The sequence below is a fragment of the Pollachius pollachius genome, assembly GCF_949987615.1.
Source record: "Pollachius pollachius genome assembly, chromosome: 4".
In the NCBI taxonomy this organism is placed as follows: domain Eukaryota; kingdom Metazoa; phylum Chordata; class Actinopteri; order Gadiformes; family Gadidae; genus Pollachius; species Pollachius pollachius.
This window is the reverse complement of record NC_136937.1, coordinates 7321193-7345783: the sequence shown is the minus strand read 5'-3', so window position 1 is coordinate 7345783 and position 24591 is coordinate 7321193. Positions and strand designations below refer to the sequence as shown.

The 24591-nt window shown below is 49.1% G+C and overlaps 1 protein-coding gene across 2 annotated transcripts; it reads left to right on the top strand.

Moving 5' to 3' along the window:
• The first annotated feature begins 66 nt into the window (after nucleotides 1–66).
• Nucleotides 67–23836, top strand: LOC307074761 (neurocan core protein-like). 2 transcript variants are annotated; one of them, XM_079735068.1, is made up of 16 exons: nucleotides 67–190; nucleotides 757–822; nucleotides 1142–1546; nucleotides 3332–3506; nucleotides 3772–3899; nucleotides 4297–4590; nucleotides 8397–9569; nucleotides 11015–11211; nucleotides 11858–14282; nucleotides 14702–14815; nucleotides 15046–15159; nucleotides 17776–17934; nucleotides 18685–18767; nucleotides 20179–20323; nucleotides 20759–20941; nucleotides 21668–23836. In XM_079735068.1, the coding sequence occupies exons 1-16, from the start codon at nucleotides 127–129 to the stop codon at nucleotides 21916–21918; spliced, it is 5976 nt and encodes a 1991-aa protein (XP_079591194.1). In that variant the 5' UTR covers nucleotides 67–126; the 3' UTR covers nucleotides 21919–23836. The 2 variants fall into 2 exon arrangements, with proteins under 2 accessions (XP_079591194.1, XP_079591193.1); XM_079735067.1 differs by having other exon boundaries at nucleotides 14699–14815.
• Nucleotides 23837–24591: the final 755 nt, after the last annotated feature.

Here is a 24591-nt window from a genome sequence, read left to right as displayed (position 1 = left end):
AAGTGGATTTCTGCTTTCAGCCGTGGGTTTAGTCGTGCAGAGAGCGGTCCAGGCACACAGCTGTTTCGAGGAGGTAGGAGCCGTCAGGAGAACTTGGATCGCGACCCCCAGGGACCTAAAAAGTGAATGCGCTGCAGACACGCACCGCTGGATGAGCACGGTTCGAGTTGTGTTGGTGTTTTTTTAAAAGGTATCCTTACTTTTATTTGCATTGTTGTATTCATCTTTCCCTAACTAAAATCTGAGATTGACGCAACTATGTTACACCCATATGGACTTGGGCGAGACTTTTTAAGAAACTTCAAAAAAGCCACATGCTGAATAAGTTGTTAGGCTGTATGGCTAGTTTATGCTTTTCTTTCTTAAAGACATAATCATTATTTTTTATGAATTTGACTTGATTGTATTTCATTGATAATCGTGATTGTTTTTATTTGTGGTCGTTGTCAATTAGCTGTGGTTGGAATGTTCCCAAACTGATAAAGAAACGATAAAAAACGTGTTGATAAAAACAGACACTTAGAAACGCTATGTCCATTAGGATCCACTGTCAGTCTAGACTGGATAGCTTGATAATGTTTATTTATTTATTTAATATTACATCAGATTACTTGTTCTGACAGCTCACATGCAAATCGAATTATATTTCTGACATTCCTTTATCACATAGTTGACACATCACATTGTTTCTGTGTTCGTCACATGCATACAAATGTAAATTCGTCGCATTAGACGTAACGGTGTCTTATTCAATAGATTGGCTCGAGATGTTTCTTCAGCTGCTGTGTTTGGTGTGCCTTTGTACTGGCTTTACCCAACAAGGTGAGTAGCCTATTACCGCCTCTAATGACCTTCTGAGTCGTTCTTCTTTATTTATTTTCTCACCATTCTTATCTCTCTCTTATAATGCCTCTCCTGATAGTTTTCGTTCCTTGATTCACACACACTCACTCACTCACTCACTCACTCACTCACTCACAGACATACACCTGATGATAAAATGCAAGAAAAATATCTGTATTGTAGCATTACAAAGTCTGTGTGTGTGTGTGTGTGTGTGTGTGTGTGTGTGTGTGTGTGTGTGTGTGTGTGTGTGTGTGTGTGTGTGTGTGTGTGTGTGTGTGTGCGCGTGCGTCCTCAGCGCCAGCACATGACATCAAGAAGATGGAAGGAAAGAACTCCCCTGTGTCGGGGTCTCTGTCCGGCCAGGTGGTCCTGCCCTGCCACTTCTCCACCCCCGCCTCCGACTCCCCTGCGCTCCCCCCCTCCCAGGCCTCCCCCATCCCGCACCCAGAGGAGCTGAGGGTCAAGTGGACCCGTCTGGACGGGCAGGGGGACCAGGTGGTGCTGGTGTCCCAGGGCGGGGTGATGAAGGTGGGCCAGGACTTCATGGGCAGGGCGTCGGTGCCCGGTCCGTCGTCGGGGGCCCCGGGCGACGCCTCCCTGACGGTGATGGGTCTGAGGGCCAGTGACGCCGGCCTCTACCTCTGTGAGGTCATGCACGGGATGGACGACTCACAGCACTCAGTCTCGCTGAGCGTCAGTGGTGAGTACACGTCAGAGGTGGTGGCGGCGGTAAACGTGTCATCGACATTGTTGTATGTTTTTTTGCTATTATGTCTATTTTGAGATTTCGCAGTGCGGCTAGCCGGACGGCTACACAGTCCTCTGGGGGTCAAGGCGTTCATAAAACATGAACTCCGACTCTGAATAGTTCAGACTCATTTGTAATATAGTGAGAAACGTGGTAGAAAAGTCGATGAGCATCCTCTGTGGGATGATTCACTCGCTGTCGCTGACGGATCCACTAGTTTGGTTTTAGTATCCGATTGAGGCACTGGGAAACTATGACCGAAACTTAAGAAAATGATGAGTCAGAGTGTTTTGCCATTACTCCATGTTTCTTCTGTACACTCATAAATACAATTTTATAACAACACACTGAACATGAGCAGCAGTCACTGGGCTGGAAGGCTGAAAGTGGACATCTTAATTGAGGCATGCAATTCCCAGTATGCAATTCTGTGAAAAAAATAATATAGATCCAAATATTAAATGTTACAGTGACAACAGCCAGGTGCACCCAAAACTGGCTTCAGCACGTGTGCTATTAAAACACCCAGGGTAGTCAGATAAAATATATCAGATAAAATATAACACGAAACATGTCAGCAGTAACCCCGGCAACGACAACGACAAAAGACCACTTAATCCGGAAGATGTTGAATGCTATAATGGTACTCTGTCGTTGACTCGTTGCCAAACATCTCCCACTGTTTCGGTTTCCACTGAGAAGCCAGACAGACAGCCAGGGCAGATATAGGAAGCCAGCACCGCCCGTGTTGGATAATATTTCATCCAGAGCCCCATGTTCACATGGGCCCAAGACACTCACAAAAAGATTCCACATTTGCACCGAACATTTGGCTTTGTTCAGCGGTTCCCAGACAAAGAGTCTCTTATACGCGGGACATACAACTCCGTGTTCACCATCCATTCATTCATTCACATCTTCCCCACGTCGTCTACCCTGCCAGGATATCCCCACAGACAAGATATAATCCGCCCTCGCCCCCCCCCCCCACACTTTTTCCCAGTTGAAAATAATGGAGCCAATTACGCAAGACAACAGCCTCAACGGTTTGGAAATGACAGCTAAAGTAGCCCAACGTCTCGTGGTTCCCTACACCGTAACTCAGCCGAGGCTTTGCCGAACCGGCCTTTGTATTGGCTACATGAGAGTTTCCACCTCCAAGAAAGAACTTTCTATTTTTTCTCTTCGGGCAATCATATCTAATTCTGCGTCATTTACCAATAACAGCATCCTAGACTCGCAAGGAGTTGAATAATGAAGGTAGTGTTCATCCATTTACAAAAAACAAAAAACATGAATAAAACGGTGATAACAACGTTGTTTGTTTTAACTGCATGTGAAACTGCACAGAGCGGCTTTGCTTTTTGTCTCTATGCCCGTTGTTTTGAAGCGTCCCACTGTGGCAGATTACCACCCCCGCCTCCTACAAACCCAAAGAATTGAACTCAGCTGCCGGGGGAAATTTAAACCAGAGCGGTGACTGTCAGCTCGGTTTTTTTCCCCTCTGATAGTCTGCTCTTCGTAATTCAGCAGATGCTTTTATCCAAAGCGACTTCCAGTGACTTCAGATGTGTGTCCTCAGGCTGCAGGAAGCGGTAGTATGATGCCCATAGGTCGGGGATCGAACACAGTACCTTTAACGGTCTAGAGTGGAACCCTTGCCAATACACTCTCCTTCCCACCCACCCTTAGCCATAGTTGTGATTATTCCCGGTGGTCTTCCTCCTCTCCCCCCAGGTGTGGTCTTCCACTACCGGAGCAGTGTCAGCCGCTACACCCTGAACTACCCCGCGGCCGTACAGGCCTGCGTGACGGCGGGAGGCACCATCGCCACCCCAGGACAGCTCAACGCCGCGTTCGAGGACGGGTTTGACCAGTGTGACGCCGGTTGGTTGGCTGACAAGAGTGTCAGGTGTGTGTTTTCATATTTTATCAGTCAGAGTTTTCCATTTATTGGATTGTAGTTTGGCGTGCGTCAAAATTGCGGAATTGGTGTTGTGTTTTTTCGGTTGCATCAGTGATTGTTGCCAGGCAACGGTTTCTAAGCTCTCGTCGAAGGCCGTACTAAGGCAAACCGAAAACATCCAGTGGGATCGACTTCACATACTTACCTACTTATTTTGCTTTTGATGAAAGCGTCCTCCTGAATGACTTGATGTGCGTTTATCTTTTTTTAGGTACCCAATCAGGAAGCCCCGTCCAGGTTGCCATGGAGACAGGAAGAACCAGCCGGGAGTGAAAACGTACGGCTTACGTCCTTCTGACGAGACGTACGATGTTTACTGCTACGTTGAAGAACTCAACGGTAAGTTCCAGCTTTAGTTTAAAGAGTATTTTCTGTTCTAAAGGGATGAACTGTTTCATGCTACGTAATGCATTCAAATCTACTGCTACGTCGTCTTTGTGATGTTTAGGTGAATAATCATGTTGTCAATTTATCGTAGCGCGTTTGATAAACTAAATACTAAATAGGAGCAGAATATATGATTGCATTTAGCAACATAATTAACAGGAATGTTCCAGAAATAACATTGAGACTGAAATACCAATGCTTGTGTTCAGCAGAGGTTAATTAACGTTCAGGTAGGGGTTAGGGAATCTCGCTCAGGGATGCCGAAAGGCAGACAGAGTTCACCTACGGACTGAACCCTGAACCTCCAGCATCCTGACCGTTGTACCCTCCCGGTCTCTGTCGCACGCAGGGGAGGTCTTCCACCCGGCCATCTCCTCCAAGCTGTCCCTGGAGGAGGCCCGGCGGGAGTGTCTGACCCGGGACTCGGTGCTGGCCTCTCCGGGCCAGCTGTACGCCGCCTGGAGGACAGGCTACGACCGCTGCGACTACGGCTGGCTGTCGGACGGCAGCGTCCGCTACCCCATCTCCGTGCCAAGGCCTCAGTGCGGCGGGGGGCTCCTGGGGGTCCGGACGCTGTACCGGTTCGAGAACCAGACCGGCTTCCCAAGTCCCGCCACCAAATATGGAGTGTATTGCTTTAAAGGTAAGGCTAATCTCTTATTACTTATGAATCGTAATTAATATAGTCAAAAATGTAGCTTACTGCTTTAAAGGTAAGGTTAATCGCTTATTACTTAGGAATCATAATTAAGTGTTTTGCTTAAGGGTTATCTCTATTACTAATGAATCATAATTAATGCTGCCAAATATGGAGTGTACTGCTTTAAGGGTAAAGCAGACAAATCGCTTTTTCCGATGAATCATAGTTCATACTGAAGACGATTATCTCCCAAGTAGTTAAAAATACATGTCATTAATGAAGTAGGGGTGAGACCTCTTCCGCAAGGTCCCCTACTGGTAGACTGTGGATATTGAACCCAGAACCATCCAGCTGGTGGTTAAATACCCTAACGAATGGACTGTCATATCCTCAATCAGATTTTATTTTTGATTGGTTTTGTCTAAAACAGTAAGCAGGCAGTGGCTCAGGAAATAACAGCAGGTTCATTGGCGTCAAAGGGTTGTTGGTTGATCAGTTTCTCCTGGTTTAATGTCCAGGTGCCCTTGCGCAAGGCGCTTTTACTCCAAATTTATCCTGATGGGCATGCTGGTGGCACCGTGCACAGTTGTCCTTGTCACAGTGTTTGGTAATGCGTGTTTTTTGGGTTCATATAAGGGGAAATAACATTGAAGAGCATCACTGTTGCTATAAAGCACCATCCATCCATCCAACATCCATTTACTTTTCCACTTCGTCCAGATTAGGGGTTTGTGGGGGCAGTAGGGCAAGTAGGGTCACCCAGGTGTTCTTCAGCTCATTCTGGGTGTTCCCTGGGTGTTCCCCAAGGCAGCTGGGAGATAACTCCGCCCTCTGTGATCAACCACATTGGTCTCTGCCCAGTAGGTCATGCCTATGACTCCACCTTGGCCTCAACGCTAGTAGCTTCTAGCATTTAGAGCCAAAGTGGCCACTGGGGGTATAAGGCCTAACGTTGCGGTATAAATTCCGCCCTTCTGAAGTTAAGGGGTTAGCAGTAGGCTCAGCTGACACCTAATCAGGTGTTCTTCTGTTAGCATGAGTGTCACATCAAATCCTTGTTCCACAGCAGGAACAAGGATTTCAAGGAGATCATGATAGCATGCCTTCCATTGTTTTTCTTTTAATAGTAAGTCTCTGGTAAGGGAGCTTGTTTGTTTGAGCCTCTATCTCTGAGTCCTGCTGGGGACTGTCCAGGCTTCTCGGTCTGCTGGGAGGACATCTTGTTTGGGTGGACACCGTTGTGTTCCAGGGAGGCCTTAGAGAAGGCCGGAGAAATACTGAAACGGTTTGAAAGGAGGTCAACGTAGCTAAACAAAAGACAAGACAAAGCAGACCGTTTTGTATATTTTGGTACATTGAGACTTCTCCTAATTTCTCCTAGAGGTTCAGACGTTTAAGTTCAGACTTTTGCCTCCAATCTTATCCAAGAGTGACTTCAGTGTGCCTGGGAACTCTCAGAGCTTGGCTTTAGCCGCGCAGAAGAGAAAAGTTTTTTGTTTTCTTACCAAAGTTGGCTATCTGTGTATTGAATTGCATCTGGCATCCTGAGACGCGATTGTCGTCATCCGTGGCGCGCCTTACTCTGGCGTTCTCCAGCGGCTAAATTACACCAGAAAACCCTCTCGGAGAAATGACGCAATACACCCGCGAGGGGTGGAACCCCACGTTTTTGTTGGATTTTGACCCCCTCTGAAACACAACAAATTGTATAGAAGATGGAACCTCTATGGGGTGACATTTACGACGGGACAATGTTTTTGTTTTTTTTTTATGAGGGGAAAACCCGACTCATGCACTCTTGCACAGATATTGCAGAAACAGGACAGGTCTTTAATGCATTACAGCTGGACCAAGCCCAGAGGGAAGGGGGAGAAGGAAAGGGGGAGACAGATAGAGAGGGGGAGGGAGAGAGAGAGAGAGAGAGAGAGAGGGAGAGGGGGAGGGAGAGGGGGAGAGAGTGAGAAAGAGAGAGAGAGGGGGGGGACAGACAGAGAGAGGGACAGAAAGAGAGAGAGTCAGGAGAAGGAAGGCAAACAGCAAAAGTACTGTAATTCCCCATTAAAGAATAAGGACCGCTTATAAAAAAGACCCCTTCACCTCCACCACCACCACCACATCCTCCATCACCTTCATTCTTCTCCTCGTATCCCTCACACTCTATTAAATAGTTGTATGCAAATACAAATACATAAATATCATTTTTCATTTCCATTTGGAGTATTCAACGCGATAAACACTGTAATATGTAAATAATAATAAAATATATATATATATATATATATATATACGATGGCAGTGCTTAACGTCAAAGCTATGCTAGCTCTGCAACTGCGGTACTTTCCTAACCGTCACTCTGTGTCGGGGCTGCCGTGCCATCATTCAATCAGGTGGTGGAGGCGGGAGCTAGCAGTGCTAACGCACCGTAGCCCGACTGGTGCGTAGACAGACCCTAGCCCAGGCCAGATTGCCCCTGCTTGCCAAGCCCATGACATCATACCTGGGCAGGGTCGAAAGCTTTGGAGTTTGGCTCCACTTTCACCCGGTTCTCCGTAATAAATAATAAGTGATGACTGCGCGACTACGTCCAGAATATAAAGAAACGGTTTGTACATGTTTTGAGGCAGGTTGTTAGCGCCTATGCTATGCTACGTACGTGAAGGAATGTTGTGTGATGACGAAAAGAAAATAATTAAAGTGAAGAAAAAAAAATTATCGACCCAGAAGGAAAAAAGGAGGTAGCAAGAGAAAGTAAAAAAAGAAACGAAAGAAGGGAGAAACGAAAGAAAGAAGGAAAAGGGAGAAAGGAAAGCGAGGATTGGAGGCACCCCGCCCATGCAGGCGTGTTTCTGACAGCGAGCAAGAAGAAGTCAATTACATGCTGTTTATAAAAGCAGCATGTCAGTGACGTACAGGTCTAGGGCCCTGCTCTCAGGGGACTATCTATATAAATACGGAAAGCAAACCAACACAAAGGACCATTGTTCCGCAGGCATCATGGTCTCATGGTCCACGTAGCATCACAATGATTTAAACTTTTCAGAGACAGTAAAATGTAAAAGTCAGGGTTTGAGCTAGGAATGAGTTAGGTTGAGGAGAGCTTAAAACTCTCCTCTGCAAGACGCTTTTTACTGTATGACTAAGGATTAGTCACACAGAAATGAGTGTGCAAAGTAGTATGTCTCTTTCTGATTCTTCTTTGCTCTCCTGCCCTAGACAGACCTTTGACGTCTGGTCAAGATCTGCCCTAAAAGTGCAGTTTGAAAACGGTTCCCATGTCTTTATCTAGAACCAAGTTTTTCCTGGAGGGTGTCAGTGTCTATTCTTACCCTGACGTTGTTGCACGTAGATATCTTCCAGTAATCTAAACGGGGGTGTGTTCCTGACAGGTGACTAATGTTTTAAAAATATCCTTCAAGTTTAAAATGTCCTTTTATAGAGCTCTGTGTGCCTACCCTTGTTCTCACGGCTACTTGCTGTACGAAAAAAGTCTCCTTTAAGTGTACCCGGTTGCACAGCATCATTCAAACAGTATTCCTCTTGTGTTTCCTGCTGATTGAGAATTGGAACCAAACGCTGCCGTGACATTTCATCTCTCCCTGTTTACACGCTGTCACGATCGCCATGAGCCATAAACCGTTATTTAGAACCTCTGCTTCCTTCCTTCCTTTCCCTGTCCTCTTCTCTGTCATCTCACCCATCCCCCTGTCATTTGCTCTCCTCTCCTCTCCTCTCTAATTGCCCCTGGATGCTTGGGGCAATTCCACCATGTTTATTTTGCTTTTCTCTAATTTCCCTTTCCTGTTCTGTAGCCAGGCTACCAGACCCTTCCACCACCACCCCTCCGGTGGCTGCCAATGTCAACGTTTACACGCCAGTGGCGTCCGTCCCAGCCACTGCCGCCACCGTCAAGCCTACCCCGGACTCCGACGCGGCGCACGCCACAACCGAGAAACCCGGGTCGCTAGCCACCTCGCCGACGCCACAGGCGGCCTCTCACACGGCCGAGACGCCGCGTGAAGTCACGCCACGCGTCGCCGGCCGCGGACCAACGACTGCGGGCGCCCACGGCCCCGATGACCCCACCACGCGCCCGACCCCGGCCGAGCACCGGGCCTCCACCGACGCACCCTGGTTGACGGAGCGACCCGGCTCCAGGACTCCCTCCACCCCCAGCCCGGCCCCAGGCAGCTCCGCCGCCACCACCCCTTTCCCGGAGTACGACTCCGGGGATGCGGACATCTACGGGCGTTACGGCCTGGTGGAGTCGGTCCCGGGTAGAAGGGACTCCCAGGGCCCCATGGTTCTCCCGCCGCTGCCCACCCCTCCGGCCACCCCGCTGACCCAGCCACCGCGCCTGGACATCCACCAGGGAGGGGCGGACCAGGCAGAGGGGGACCAGGCAGAGGCGGACCAGGCAGAGGGGGACCAGGCAGAGGGGGACCAGGCAGAGAGCGGCAGCAGCAGCAGTGGAGAGGGGAGCACCGGCGGGGACGCGTCCGGAGGTGCTGAGGATCCCACGCTAGTCGTCCCATCGCAGGCATGGAACCAAGCTTCCTCCACCCCCACCACCACCACCACCACCACCACCACCACCACCACCCCCACCAGCAGCAGCGCGTGCACGAGTCGTTCTTCTTCTTCCTCTTCTTCTTCTTCTTCTTCTTCTTCATCCGAGCCGGGGGTGACCCGCGGCCCATCTGAGGCTGACGTTACCGTGACGACGGTAGCCGTGGTGACCCCGGAGCCGAGCGCGGGGCAGGAGCAGCGTCCCTGGACCGCCGTGGTGTACAAGGAGAAGGAAGGGGAGGCGGAGGAGGCCGGGTCTTCCGACGCTGGCTCCTCCTACTCTTCGTCGGGCCTGGAGGGGGTGACCCAGCCGTACGTCCACAGCCGAGTGCTGGCCGTCCCCGAAGATGGCCTGGAGTCGTCCAAAACGCCCTACCACCTCATCATCGTGAACGTGCACAACCACAATCAATCGGGTAAGAGTTTGCAGGGCATCAAGGGAGGCGCTTAACATCACACCACACATGTTGGGACGCATGTTGAGGGATGATGTAGTATTGGTGTTTCTGTTGCAAATCCTTTGCAAAACTTTTGATTTCAAGGATTTCTTTTGCAATTCCTTGAAATCAGCCCCCGGAATCCCAGCCCAATTAGTCACTCCTTCCCTGAGTTCCTCCCTACTGCTCTCTCTCTCTCTCCCTCTCTGACTCCATATGTGAACATATATGGAAACAAACAGACGCACACGTGCAAGCAGAAACACGCATAAGTGCACCCACCAACACACAAAAACATACGTTTATGCAAACCACTATGCATCCACTAAGCAATCGTTCACCTCATTCTCCTTCTATATAGAATGTGTATTTATTTATTTCACTTTCACTTTCAATATATACATATTTACTGCACAGCAATGTCTCTCTCTCTTAAGGCATACTGAGGCTTCTTATTGTGCGTACTGTGTGTGTGTCCGTGTGTTAATGACCGCTTAGAGAGGGAGCTCACCTCAGGTGCAGTGCAAGGGGTACTATTACGCATTTCACATTTCATGCCGGTTCCCACGATATGGCTTCCATGTGTGTCCATAAAGTCTTAATAAGGACACACAGGCGCGTATTGTTTGAGCCGAGACCACCCTCTCTCAGCAGGGGGGCCCCCAGACCCAAATCATAACCAACGCAGGGTCCTAAGTGCCTCCGAGATATATACAAACAGCATGTCTTCAGCGAGACGTGAGTCGTTGGCTCACCTTCATCAACAAGAAACGAGAAGTGTTTCCTCATTGTTTTGGAGCACGTCGTGTAAATCCTAGTCGGCAATTAAACGCAATCGACTTCGTACGGCACGGAACCAGGCATACGGGGAACAGAGCAGCAGATTGCGCGAATCGAGTCAAGGTTTATCGTGTTTCCCATGTGTTTTCTCGGAACTAGTTTGTACAAAATGTTTTTGGTAACGCGAGGCCGTTTCTGTGTTCCATATCGCGGCCCTGTTTACATTCAAGGCAAACATGTCAATAGAATAAACATCACCATAGCTTTGAATGGTCTAACAACCCGATCGGCAAACCAACACACAGCAGTTTGGTGTTTGGCCTTCGATGGGTTTCAGTGGAATTCGTTTCCATCATCCTAGTCGAACTTCCGACAAGTCTGTTTGATGCTCAAACAGGCTTTGGATAAAAACATCCAAACTTCAAATACACAGTCCCGAAAATCGTAAAGACAGGCTCACTACATAAGAAGAACTGCCATCCTTTAATCAGAACCTGGGAATATTTACTTTCGTTAAAGCCGGGACAATTTGCCTTCAACATCAAAATGCGACCTTTCTCCCTTGTTGTGACTTTCTGTTTGGTCGAATAGCATGAAAACAAGAGGTTGAGTTACCGATCTGAACGACTGATCTCTGTTAACAGTCAGACATATCCTGGACATACTGAACAAGCCGCTTGGGATAGGCGAGGACGGGAAGATCAGCTTCCCCCAGCCCACGGACATATCCCTGGGGCTCGGCACTGAGTTCCAGCTGGGTCTAGAAGACGCAGACAACGTGGACCCGGCCGCCACTGCCACCCTGCCCCCGACGCTCACCTTCATCAACGGGAAACAAGAGGTACCTTCGTCTGCGGCGCCCCTGTGGTTTACCGGGTAGAGCGCGTACCATCAAGTACCGGTCCTTATCGCAGTGACAGGGGTTCGGTTCCTGCCCGTGTTCCTTTGCTGCATGTCTTCCCCTCTATCTCCCATACCGTCCTGTCTATCTCACTTTAAATGTAAAGGAAAAAAAATTAACTCTTTTAAAGAGAGGTACCTTCGTCTCCCGTCACCCAACACACGTCCGCTACATTTTTGTTCTGTGTGTATTTCTCCTTAAATAAATTGCGCTCCGTGTGCTTTGAGCTTTAAGGAGTTTGAGTGAGGACTTATTGTAGATAATACATATATTATTTGCTGTATAATAATGTGAGTGTATAATTGTAAATAAATGTATAAATGAATGAAAACCATAACCTTAGTTAACAGGAACACCATTATAAAACATGTACATCAATAGTAAATTAAAAGACCACTAGTTAACCTTGATACTGCATTAACTGGAACTTTTTCCACTTTCGTACAATTTCTTTGTGATATTCTTTGTTGTTTTGGAGAATCTACGAGGTTCGGGTTCGAACCCAGGACCTTTCAGAGCTGTAATTTCAAGCGTCCTAACCACCTGACCCTTCTGCAGCCTGACCCTATACCTCTGCCCTTCCCAGGTTCACCTGGAGCAAGGCCTACCACAGGAGGCCCGCGGAGACCAGTTTGAGACGGCCACGCCCGACTACTTCAACAGAGAGGGCAATGAGGTGAAGGAGCAGGTAGAGGAGGTCGGCTCTCACTTCGACTACGCGTCCATCCTGATCCCCTCGGAGGAAGCGCCAGTAGAGCGCCGCAACGAGACGCCCGGAGACATCACCGCCTCTCCTCCGGTCACAGAAACGGCGGTGGTGAAGGTGTCGGACGGACCTGGGGAGGCCGCCACCCCCTCCTCCGACCGCGCGTACCCCGTCTCCCCGCGGACTCCCTCGGCCGACCTCCGGTCTTCCGCGGCGACAGCCCGCTCCGCCACCGCCACCCCCCAATCGTCCGCCGTCCCCCGCCCGTCTCCCACGGCGCCGCTCCCGTCCTCGGCTGCCCCGTCCGGGCAAGTCACCGCGGAGGGCTCGGCGTTCCTCCCCGCCTCCACCCTGGAAGGGGACGTGTTCCCCGACGGGGGGTCCGCCGATGGTGCCCTGCTGCTCCCCTCCACCGCCGGTGCCGCCGGCACCACCACCGGCACCACCACCGTCACCACCGCCGGCACCACCACCGGCACCACCACCGTCACCACCGCCGGCACCACCGCCGGCACCACCACCGTCACCACCGCCGGCACCACCGCCGTCACCACCGCCGGCACCACCGCCGGCACCACCACCGGCACCACCACCGGCACCACCACCGGCACCACCGCCGGTACCACCACCGGCACCACCGCCGTCACCACCGCCGGCACCACCGCCGGCACCACCACCGTCACCACCACCGGCACCACCGCCGGCACCACCTCCGTCACCACGGGCACCCCCAGCGCCAGAGAAGCTCAGCCCCGCGTCGATGTGACGGACGAGACGGAATTAGAAAGTGGAGGAGGCCCAGACCGGCCCACGTACACCCCGTCCCATGAGGGGGAAAGCTCAACACCCCTGCCCTCCGAGGCGACCCCCACCGAGATCCGCGGGGAGAGGGAGGACTTTGAGGGCTCGGCGTCAGCCGATGGAGACGGCTTAGGGGAGAACGAGTCGGTCAAAGACACCACCACCAGCACCAGCACCACCACGGTGCAGCCCCCTCCCTACACCATCCTGCCCCTGGTCCCGGTGGCCGTCACGGGGCAGGAGGTGGGCTCGGAGCCCGGCTCCGGTTTGGACCAGTTCTCCGGAGACGAGGAGACCTCCGGGGATCAGGAGGGCAGCTCCGGTGTCCTTACGCCTGAGGGGCACGTCGCCTACACCGTCCTGCCCACGGCCGCCGTCCCCACCGGCACCGTCGCCGCCGGAGACCACCGGACCGCCGGAGCGACGACGTCCAGTGTGGTCGCCGAGGAGCAGGCAACGACAACACAGCGCGTTGTGATCGCGCCGGTGCAAACAACGCAGGCTAGCACGACCGCGGCAGCACAGAGCACACAGCGAAGCACAACCCAGGCAGACACAACCACCCAATCAAGTCTAAGCCGAGCAGACACAACCACACAATCGAGTCTAAGCCGAGCAAACATAACCACACAATCGAGTCAAAGCCGAGCAGACACAACCACACAATCAAGTCCAAGCCAAGCAGACACAACAACACAATCGAGTCTAAGCAAAGCAGACACAACCACACAATCAAGTCCAAGCCAAGCAGACACAACCACACAATCAAGTCCAAGCCAAGCAGACACAACCACACAATCGAGTCTAAGCCAAGCAAACGAAACAACACAATCGAGTCAAAGCCAAGCGGACACAACCACACAATCGAGTCAAAGCCGAGAAGACACAACAACACAATCGATTCAAAGCCGAGCAGACACAACCACACAATCGAGTCCGAATCAGATGGAGCAAACAACACAGGACAGCGTGAGTCAGGTACGCAAAACGACGCAATCTGTGTCAAACCAGGCGGCCGAAACCACAAAGGACGCTATAAGAGTCGACCAAACCAAACAAGTCTCTCCAACCCGAGAGGTTCAAACCGCGCAGGGGCCCCACACAGACCCCTCTCCGACGGCCCCCCACGATCACACCCACCGTCCCGGGGGGCCCACATCCACCTCTTCGTCCCCTACCTGGTCCGCAACCCCGGCCCCGGGCCAGATTAAACTTTCCGAAGAAGACCACCCTGCACTTTCCACCGCCCCTCCTCCCCCCACTCCTTCTGACCACCACACCCGTTCCACCAATCAGCGGGCGGCGACCTCTGACCCCACCTCCCTCCCCGCCATGACTCTACCTGACGAGGAGTTTGTGGACTACGACAGCAAGAACGAGAGCGTGACCCTTGTGGAGGCCAAACCCGGGGTGTCGACGGAGGAAGGGGAACGGAAGGGCACCGAGAGGTCACCGGTCCTCATCCGAGGTGAAACGGCCCTGGACCGGGACGTGGATGTCCAAGGTAGGACACATTTGGGGGTGGCCCGCAAGCAAGTGTGTCTTTAAAGGTGACACATTATACCACCAGGTGTGAGTGGGATTAGCCGTTACAAGCCGTTTTTGGAAATCGGCCTCTTTTGACATCACAAGTGGGCGTGTCCGCCTAGATGTGTGCCGGATAGATCAATCCACCAGCCCACCCAGTGGACTGTAGCAAACGTTGCTCATCTATCCGTCACACATCTAGGTGGACACGCCCACTTGTGATGTCAGAACAGGCTTAAAAACGGCTTGCAACGGCTAATCGCACTCACACCTGGGGGCATAATATTTCACCTCTAAACAGTGGATGTCATGGAGGGCGTTCATGAGCTTCCATTAACCTTAAAAGTTGTTGTTGTGTTGTTGTTGTTGTTGTTGTTGTTGTTGTTGTTGTAGTAGGTCTCTCGCCCTGTGTGGTGAACGGGTGTCAGAACGGAGCGTCGTGCTTCATGAGGGACACGACGCCCGTGTGTCAGTGTGCACCGGGCTACACCGGACAATACTGCCACATCGGTGAGTGCGTGTGTGTGGGAGTGTGTGTGTGTGTGTGTGTGTGTGTGTGTGTGTGTGTGTGTGTGTGTGTGTGTGTGTGCACGTGCGTGCGGCTTCATGCCTCTGTGTGTGCCTCTAAGGAGATAACGGAGCGATGGGGGGTAACAGACTGGTGTGGAGGTGACAGACAGACGGGTGAGAAGATAACCTAACATAACATGGACCTCTGTCGTGTGCCTGTGTGTGTCCAGATGTTGATGAGTGCCAGTCAAACCCCTGTCTGAACGGGGCCACCTGTGTGGACGGCCTGAACACCTTCACCTGCCTCTGTCTGCCCAGCTACTCAGGAGAACTCTGTGAACATGGTAAGAGACCCCCTCATCTCCTAGAGTAACATGTCATGGAACGCCACTCAGTGGACATTTTCCATCCAAGACAAAGACTTAAGTGATCCCAGACGGGAAGGCTTTGGTGTCACAGCAGCGGAATGACATTTTACACAAGAATGGCTATGCCACATACCTCCACCTAAAATAATCTCTTAGGGATAACTTCCTCCCTATCACCTTTTCTCCCTCTCATGGTCTATCCTTCTCTTTCTCTTTCTTCCATTCATGGTCTCTCCCCCTCCATCGTGTTCGCTCTCAAATTCTCTCGCTCTCTTTCTCCCTTTTCTATTTGCTCTCGCTCATATTATCTGTCCTACTCTTCTCCGTTTCATATTGTCTCTCTCCGTCTCACGTTCTCTCTCACTTATATTCTCCCTCTTTCTCTTTCTTCCTTTTGTGTTCCCTATCTCTCTCTCTCTCTCTCTCTCTCTCCTTCTCAATGTGTTGGAGATGAATAAAACAAATGAACAACATTCTTAATGACATGACTCACAATTGAAGTTTCCAAAATCCCTTCATGTTCCACACAGATGTTCACTCTCTTCAAATAAGCACAACATCTCAAAATCTTGTGTTGTATATTACTGTTTTTCAACAAAATCAAGTGTAGACACGCGAATACACAGCTGGGAGAGCAAAGTTCCCAGGGACGAAGAGCCGAAGCGAAGTGTTAACTGAACAATCACCATCTGTTTATAGGGCTTGTACATTAAGGTGCATCATGGGAGTTTTTGTTGGTGTTACTGCTCCATATTAGGCTAATGAAAACATGAAAAACGACTGTGGCAGTTTGAACCACAAAAATGTCTCCCCATAACGACAAATCATTTCACGATAAGTAACCCAAAAAAACATTCCAACCAACAGAACAACCAAAATGGCGGCACTCATTGTGATGTGCCGTCTCATTCTCTTCCTCCATCAGTCTATTGTGAATTTCGAAAGCTGCACTAAAGTCAGTTTATTTTAAGTTGTTGACACGGCAACAAAGTATGTAATTTAGAATCTTGGCTCTAGCCTACATCCACTGAACACAACCTTCTCTAACTGGATCTCTGTCCTGCAGAAAAGAGTAGTCGTTTGTCAGTTGGCCCAGTTGGTCGCTCACCTGGCCCACCAGGTGCGTGTGTGTGTGTGTGTGTGTGTGTGTGTGTGTGTGTGTGTGTGTGTGTGTGTGTTCATGTGTTTTTATGTTTGTGTGTGTGTGTGTGTGTGCGTGTGTGTGTGTGTGTGTGTGTGTGTGCGTGCGTGAATGTGTGCATGGATATTTGCTGGCGTGTATATGTGTGTGTGTGTGTGTGGGGCTGGTGCTGGTGGGCGGGGCATTGCTTGAGTTATTAAAATGATCAATGATGATGCGATAATGGGCTGATGATGATGGGTGGGAACCCAAGGGACCCGAATCAAAAGCTTCATTAGAATAAGACGAAATCTGGGGGAGGCCAGAGGAAACAAAGGAGCGCTTGTTTACATAGCCGACCAGGCAGGGAGCGCTGATTACGGGGCTTAGGCTGGTCTATATTAAACTGATTTTGATGATACTGCGTTTGTGTGTGTGTGTCTGTGTGTGGGGGTTTATATGCGTGTGTTTGTGTGGGTTTATGTGTGTGTGTGTTTGTGTGTGGATTTATGTATGTATGTATGTATGTGTGTGTGTGTTTATACATGTGTGTGTGTGTGTGTGCTAATCTGTATGTGTGTGTGTGTGTGTGTGTGAGGGTGTGTGTCTGTGTGTGTGTTTATCTGTCTGTGTTTTTTGTGCGTGTGAATGCGTTTATCTGTTTTTGTTTGTGTATGTTGGTGTTTTTGGGTGTTGGTGTTTTTGTGTGTGTGTGTTGGTGTGTGTGTGTGTGTGTTTGCTTGCTTGTGTGTGTGTGTGTGTGTGTATGTGTGTGTGTGTGTGTGTGTGTGTCTATATGCATGTGTGTGTGTTTGGAGACAAGGGGTGTGCTGTGTTCTGCAGGGTAATGAAGTCCAACTGTGAAGTCCTCTAAGGGGTTTTCTTCTCCAGCTGTGCACCAGTATTAGTCTGGAAGCCTCTTTTTCTGTCTCTCTTCTCTCTCTAGCTCTTTCTTTTCTCTCTCTGTCTTTCGCGCTCTCTTTCTCTTGCTCTATTCCTCTCTTTCTCCCCCTTTCTTTTTCTTTCTCTCTCTCTGTCTCTGCATTTCGCTCTCGCTCTCTCTCTCTCACTCTCTCTCAGGCTCTATCTCTCAGGCTCTCTCTCTGGCTCTCTCTCTCTCTTTCTCTCACTCTCTTCCTCTCTCTCTGGCTCTGTTTCTCCCCAACCTTTCTGTTTCTTGCTCTCTCTATCTGTGGTCAACCACATAGCACTGTAGCATCATTGCAATATGATTGGAGTGGTTAGATTAATCATTACAATCAAATCTGTTTTTTAAATGTCTTATTATGTAGTCGTAATATTTATACTATAGATTATGAAAACAAATCTCAATTTGTTTGCGTGTCTCCCCCCCTTCCCCCCCGCCCCTTTCTCTCTCCTTCTCCATCTTCCCTCTCTCTCCCTCTCCCCCTCCCTCCCTGCCTCCCCCTCCCTCCCTTTCTCCCTCCCTCTATGTCTCTCTACCCCACCAGACACGCAGACGTGCGGCTTCGGCTGGACCAAGTTCCAGTCCCACTGCTACAAGTACTTCACCCACCGCCGCACCTGGGACGCGGCCGAGAGGGAGTGCCGCATGCACGGGGCCCACCTGGTCAGCGTGCTGTCCCAGGAGGAGCAGACCCACGTCAACCGTGAGTCTGCACCCGCCGGGACGCCCCAACACAGCCTCTCCCTGGTTCCATGGGCATCAAGGCTTTTTTTTTTGTGATTCATCTTTGATGATATTTACGGCAGTTTTCCCTTACCCTTTGGGATTGGCTTAAGGCCTGGTCATGGTTCCACGTTGACGCAACGCAAGGGGTTTATGGCCCACCGCAGGGGCCTGACTTGCGTCTTCCAAAAATTGGGGGGCTGTGATTGGTCCGCTCACTAAAACCCGACGCAGAGCCAGAACAGGATCACGGCTGCGTCGAAGCGTCTGCGTGGTCGTTGCGCTGCGTCGGCTTGGAACCATAACTGAGCCTTAAGTTAGGGTGATGTCATTAAAGGTGTCCTTTGAAGCCCTTTGAGATTTTAACTTTGATTGATGGCTTTACCAATATGTTATAATACTTGACTTGAGTTCAATTTTAGTTGACCATCTTTATGGTTGTTATGGTGGATAACATGCTTGCTCCTGGATGGGAATTTATCCAGCAGGTGTTAGCCTGGCTATCTGCTAGTTTGCTAGCAGGAAACCAAATCTGTCATTGTTGTTTGGAGTGTTTCCTACTGAAGACACCCGGAGACCATCTTGAGACATATGCCCATTCAAAACAGTCACCTTTGGGCTTAATAAAGTACCCTCAACCTCAATGTGACTATGACAAGGACATGTGAACCCTAATGTATTCCAATACAGAGCTGTCATGTGAGTGATGTGTATGTGGTTGTGTCTGCAGGTCTGGGTCATGACTACCAGTGGATCGGTCTCAACGACAAGATGTACGAGAGAGACTTCAGATGGACCGACGGCAGCATCATGGTAACCAGAACGTCACAATACTATTAGTAACAACAACACAAATACTGCTGTCACTAAAAAGTGTTATTTTTATATATGTATATATGGCATTTGGTGGAAGCTTCTATCCAAAATGTTACCGTACTGGGATTGCAAATATTCTGAGCATTGGTTAACCTAGTAGGAATCAAACTCCTCACCTTGGCAGTGTCAGTGCCTTGCTCTACAGGTTGGGCTCCACAGGACCATAGCCGCTACTAACGAAACCTATCCTCATAACAGTAATCATATGCTAATAATAACATTGTTCCATCCATTTCATACCCACGGTTCATCCTTTCACATCAGCTGAACAGCACCAATAACATAGCTATTGTATTTTAGCGACGACCATCTTAGCCCTCCGCTAGTGTCCTCATGTTCACACACACAGAGCTCCCCACCAACATGTTTTCTCAATCCCATTAATGACGCAGCCACACTGGTGGACGGTGTAAGACACTGAATACTGCGCAGATGTTAGCTGTGCTGGGATTCTTTAAATATCTTTTTACATATATTTGTACATAGGTTTATGTTCATCTGTGCGTAGAGAGGAAGGGAGATGGAGAGAGAGGGAGGGAGAATAAGACACAAGTCAAAGAAAGAAAGAAAGGCGGAAGAAGAAGGGATAGGGAGGAAGACGGAGAGAAAGTGAGAGAAAGGGTTGGACGGTGTGTATGATGGAGGAGAACACCAATTGAGAGAGAGAGAGACAGAGAGAGAGAGAGCGAAAGGGAGCGAGCGAGAGAACTCATTGTGTTGGACTGCACGTGTGATTAAGTCCATATGGCAATTTTCCTTTTAATTTTCCCGAGAATAATAGCAACCGTTGTATGATGAAGAAACTTGGGAAATGATACTTGACAACAGACCAAACAGTCAAAATCCCCTCCAATGGTCCAACCCCCAACCTACACCATCACAACCCAACACAACAAAATAAGAGTTTTTAGCACCCCTGCCTGGTTAATCCGGGAATCACATCTCATGTCCATCCCCATGTCCATCCACATCATTTGACTACCGGTACAACAGTTTGGTCAGGGTCTCGAAAGATCAGTTGGGAAATGAGTTGTTGACTGTTATCCTCAGATATATAGAGGCACTAGCAAGAACATGAGGTGATACGGATTGATCACGGTTCCAGTCCTATCTCACAGTCTCCCTAGACTCTGGGATTTACGGGGGAGGTCTCAAAATATTCAAGAGAGTTAGGTTTTGAGTTCGAACCCTGATGTCTGCAGTCATATCCCTGCCTGCTTGCAAAAGGCAACTCACATAGGAAAATTGCTGTGAGCGACTTGTAACTTGTAGCTCCCGTTAAAGACAGCTGCATGTGTACAGGGGTGTAAGTGCACAAGTATAATATCTATATGATTCGGATTTGCAGCAATACGAGCACTGGAGGCCCAACCAGCCGGACTCCTTCTTCCAGTCGGGGGAGGACTGTGTGGTGATGATCTGGCACGAGGACGGCCAGTGGAACGACGTGCCCTGTAACTACCACCTCACCTTCACCTGCAAGAAGGGCACAGGTGGGCCTCTCACACACACACGCACTCGCAGGCATGCACAGACACTCGCGCACACACACATACTCATGCATACACACGGGCACATACGCACACAATCGCACACAGACACATATGCATGCACGCACACATGCACCCACAAACATGCACACACCCATACACACACACAGATACTCGCATACACACACACACACACAGAAACACACATTCAGACACGCACACACAAAGACGCACACACGCACACACTTCATGACGGCATCGAGGATGCAAGGGCCATCGCGGTAAGGATGGTTTTCATCAAGTCACTAAGCACGGTCTACACAGCGGGCAACCAAGCGATGACGCACACCAAATTCAACCTGGGCCTTCAAAAGACCCCACGCCGGACATAACCAACCCGTCGACCTCACTAAAGACCTAACCCTTGTGCCTCTCCAGTCTCCTGCAGCCACCCCCCGGTGGTGCCTGACGCCCGGGTGTTCGGGACCCTGAAGGAGCGCTATGAGATCAACTCCCTGGTGCGCTACCACTGCAAGCAGGGGTTCATCCAGCGCCAAGCGCCCACCATCCGCTGCCGGCCCACCGGCCACTGGGAGGCGCCCAAGGTCACCTGCATGAGTGGTACGCAGAGAGGGGTTGTGTTGTGGTGGGGACGGGGTTGTGCTGTGGTGGGGATGGGGTTGTGTTGTGGTGGGGATGGGGATTGGGTTGTGTTGTGATGGGGATGGGGTTGTGTTGTGGTGGGGATAGGGATGGGGTTGTGTTGTGGTGGGGACGGGGTTGTGTTGTGGTGGGGACGGGGTTGTGTTGTGGTGGGGACGGGGTTGTGTTGTGGTGGGGATGGGGATGGGGTTGTGTTGTGGTGGGGATAGGGATGGGGTTGTGTTGTGGTGGGGACGGGGTTGTGTTGTGGTGGGGACGGGGTTGTGTTGTGGTGGGGACGGGGTTGTGTTGTGGTGGGGATGGGGATGGGGTTGTGTTGTGGTGGGGATAGGGATGGGGTTGTGTTGTGGTGGGGACGGGGTTGTGTTGTGGTGGGGACGGGGTTGTGTTGTGGTGGGGACGGGGTTGTGTTGTGGTGGGGACGGAGTTGTGTTGTGGTGGAGACGGGGTTGTGTTGTGGTGATGGGTTTGTCTGGTTTTGGTTATAGGAATGTGTGGTGGTGAATGTGATGGAGTTGTTCAGGGACATCCATGAATGCTGTTAGGTTCTTATTATGTTGATGTTGTGATGAGAAGTATTTGTTTTGCTGTTAGTATGCCGCAGGCTCAAGTGAATCATTTTTATTTGAATCTTTAGAAGTAAAAGATGATAATATTGTACCCAAATACCCCGTTATTTTTCAGCTTCAAACTACCAAAAGGCTTTTGCCCAGAAGCATCGCGGCAACCTGGACAACCACTATCAGAGCTGGCATCACAACCAGCACTTGGGCCTCAGCAGCCATCCCAACTACAACAGTCCTCAGCGAGCACAACCCCAGAACCAGTACTCTGAGAAGACCTTCTCCGGGCTGCAGCGGCGCTACCACCAGCTGCACAGAGAGAAGAGACATCCAGGCAGCCAATCACAGGAGGAGGGCGAGATGAGGCGTTGAGCTGAATCCGGGGGTTGGTATACATGGCGATCTCCATAGCAATCAACATGGCGATCTCCAGAGGGATCATTGTCGCGATCACCTTAGCCATCCCCTTAGCGATCACCTTAGCGATCACAGTAGTAATCACCATAGCGATTACCCTAGCGATCACCTTGGTTTCCAATGCCATCCCCATAGAGAACGCCATTGCAATATCAGGGGCCAGGCTCAGTTCAGAGACACAGATAAGACAGCTGTGATAAACTGACCTGGCCATCAATGACTCTCGATCGATGAATATAGGACTAAAGGAGATGGGTTTAACTAAATGTGCCACGTTTCGTGTCAGATCTGTAATACAGATCAGTTGACCATCATTGGTCAGTCGACCATTACCCAGACATGGTGGTGTCTTGGTGATGGTCGACTGTCTTTACAAAAACATTATAGTGTTATATGAAATATAGCTAAACTTTAAAATGGATGTTTTTTCAAAGAGTTCTATTCCATGGTGCATACTAAATCTTTTTTTAATCTTTTTTTTCAGCGCAAAAATTCATACCTGTGTTATTATCAAGGCGAAATGTGGCATGTTTAGTTTGCGGCGGGTGATCAAGAGTTATTTAAAGGATGTGAATGTGGGATGGCAACAAAACATCAATGCTGTTTTACCTAAATTCATGGACCGCGCAACATAAAACAACATGAAAATTCACCCTTAAATCCGAGCCTTCAGAATTATGTCATTTTTAGGATAAATGAAAGGGCTGGTTTGAGGAACATATACTTAGTCGTTACTTTCCCACTGGATTTTTCTGTCTCTAGTACATCTGGAAGATGATCCAGGTGAATATGAACATGGTATTTTCACCTTGTGCCTTCTTTAAAATGATTTGTACATTTTTGGTTAACTTTTTTACTTAAAAGTAAAAAAAAGACTTCAAGTGTATAAAGGGCATGCATTCATAGTTAATATGGCTCAACTTGTTTAAATTAGTTTTTTTGCAAAACTGGACGTTTCCAGGTCATTGGAGATGTGTTTTTGGATTCATAAATATAGCACAACTAAAAAGGGAAAGTAAATTGTGAATATGTTTTTTGTACTAAGAGTGATCGTATCATTATTAATAATAGGATAAAGAATAGATATATGACACAAGATAAATCTAATTTATTGTTTGAGAAGATGAAAAAACTGTGATTCATACAAAAAATAATTTCACTTGTTCTGAAGTAAGAAAACAGTGGCGCTAATGCTGTTTACAGATATGATCAATGTTCAAACCAAGAAATAACATTTATATCATGAAATCCATGTCTTGTGACAATACTACAATATCCTGTCTGTGTGTATCGTCACACATCACCTTTGTTCCTTTGGGGCCCGAGATCGAGATGGCATCTATCACTAAATCTATCCAACATCTGCCGTGACCCCAAATGCTCTTGGGGGAAGCTCAAAGCAAAAGGGTCTGCTTTTAATTTAACCTTGTTGAGAGACATACTGTGGACTGAAAGAAGAGGACTATCACAGATCTGGAATCTGTTGTCCTGGGACCAGAACTGTTAACCATTCACAGACCAGTGTGGAGATCTTTCCCTAGACTAGAAAACCATATCTGCACGTCCAGAAGACCGTCGCTGTTTCTTCTGCGTTGTTCTATAACACGTTTTAAACTGTTGGTTTTCTTATTGATGTGCTATCAATGGTTTTATGAATATATATATATATATATATATAAATATTCAGTGTTTTGAAATAGGGTTTTTTATTGAAAATGTTTTTGGAGTATTCCCTATCTTGACGGGGATGTTAACGGTGTTTCTGAGAGCTTATTTATACCTATTCTTTGTTCTATTCTCTGTTGAAGTTTCTGTTTGCTGTACCGTCTGTGATCATTCCCTAATCATGTGTGCAATAAAAAGGAAAAAAACATTTTTGGCCAAAATCCTTACATCTTTATCTCTTAAAGGTACCAGGTTCGATCCCTGATGTCTTCAGCCATTATCTATAGGAATACTTGAGCAAGACGCCAGTAATAACTGATTCCCATGAGTCATTAAGTACATCTAACAAAGAGAGTTGTTTTAAACTGAGTATATTCCTTAATTCCCATTCCAATTTTGGTTACACCCAACTTCCCAATGACTGCTGTGACGAGGTTGCACTGAACCAAAATAGTCTGTTCCAAACCATAAATAGGTGCGCTCACTCCAAACCGCGAAATACAGGGAAAAAAACACACAAAACCAAACTTCCATTAATGTCGTCATCCAGTTTCTAAAATAATCTGCTTTGAGCCGTAATAATATTTTTCAAATTACAAATCAAACATGGCAAGAGTGTCACACCATGAATGGCCTGTGTGTGTGTGTGTGTGTGTGTGTGTGTGTGTGTTTGTGTGTGTGTGTGTGTCTATGTGATGTGTGTGGCTGTGGCTGTGTGTGTACGTCTATGTGTGTATGTCTATGTGTGTGTGCCTGTGTCTGTGTCTATGTGTTTCTATGAGTGTGTGTGTGTATGTCTGCATCCTCCATTTGGCGCTGAACATTGCGTTACTGAGGGCCAGGCTCTGTGCACCTGGTGTCGGGCACGGCTTGGCCCAGAGACCCTCTGGTCTGGAGCAACGGTCCAGTGAAACGCTCCCTCTCAGAATGCTACACCTCAGCACTTTGGTATTCTCTCTTTAC

Bases quoted from the DNA above. Each gene is read 5' to 3' on its own strand.
- LOC307074761 (XM_079735067.1), top strand. From the start codon at position 127: ATGCGCTGCAGACACGCACCGCTGGATGAGCACGGTTCGAGTTGTGTT. The intron at 191-756 runs GTATCCTTACTT...CTTATTCAATAG, and splicing joins TGTTGGTGTTTTTTTAAAAG to ATTGGCTCGAGATGTTTCTT. The intron at 3,900-4,296 runs GTAAGTTCCAGC...TGTCGCACGCAG, and splicing joins CTACGTTGAAGAACTCAACG to GGGAGGTCTTCCACCCGGCC.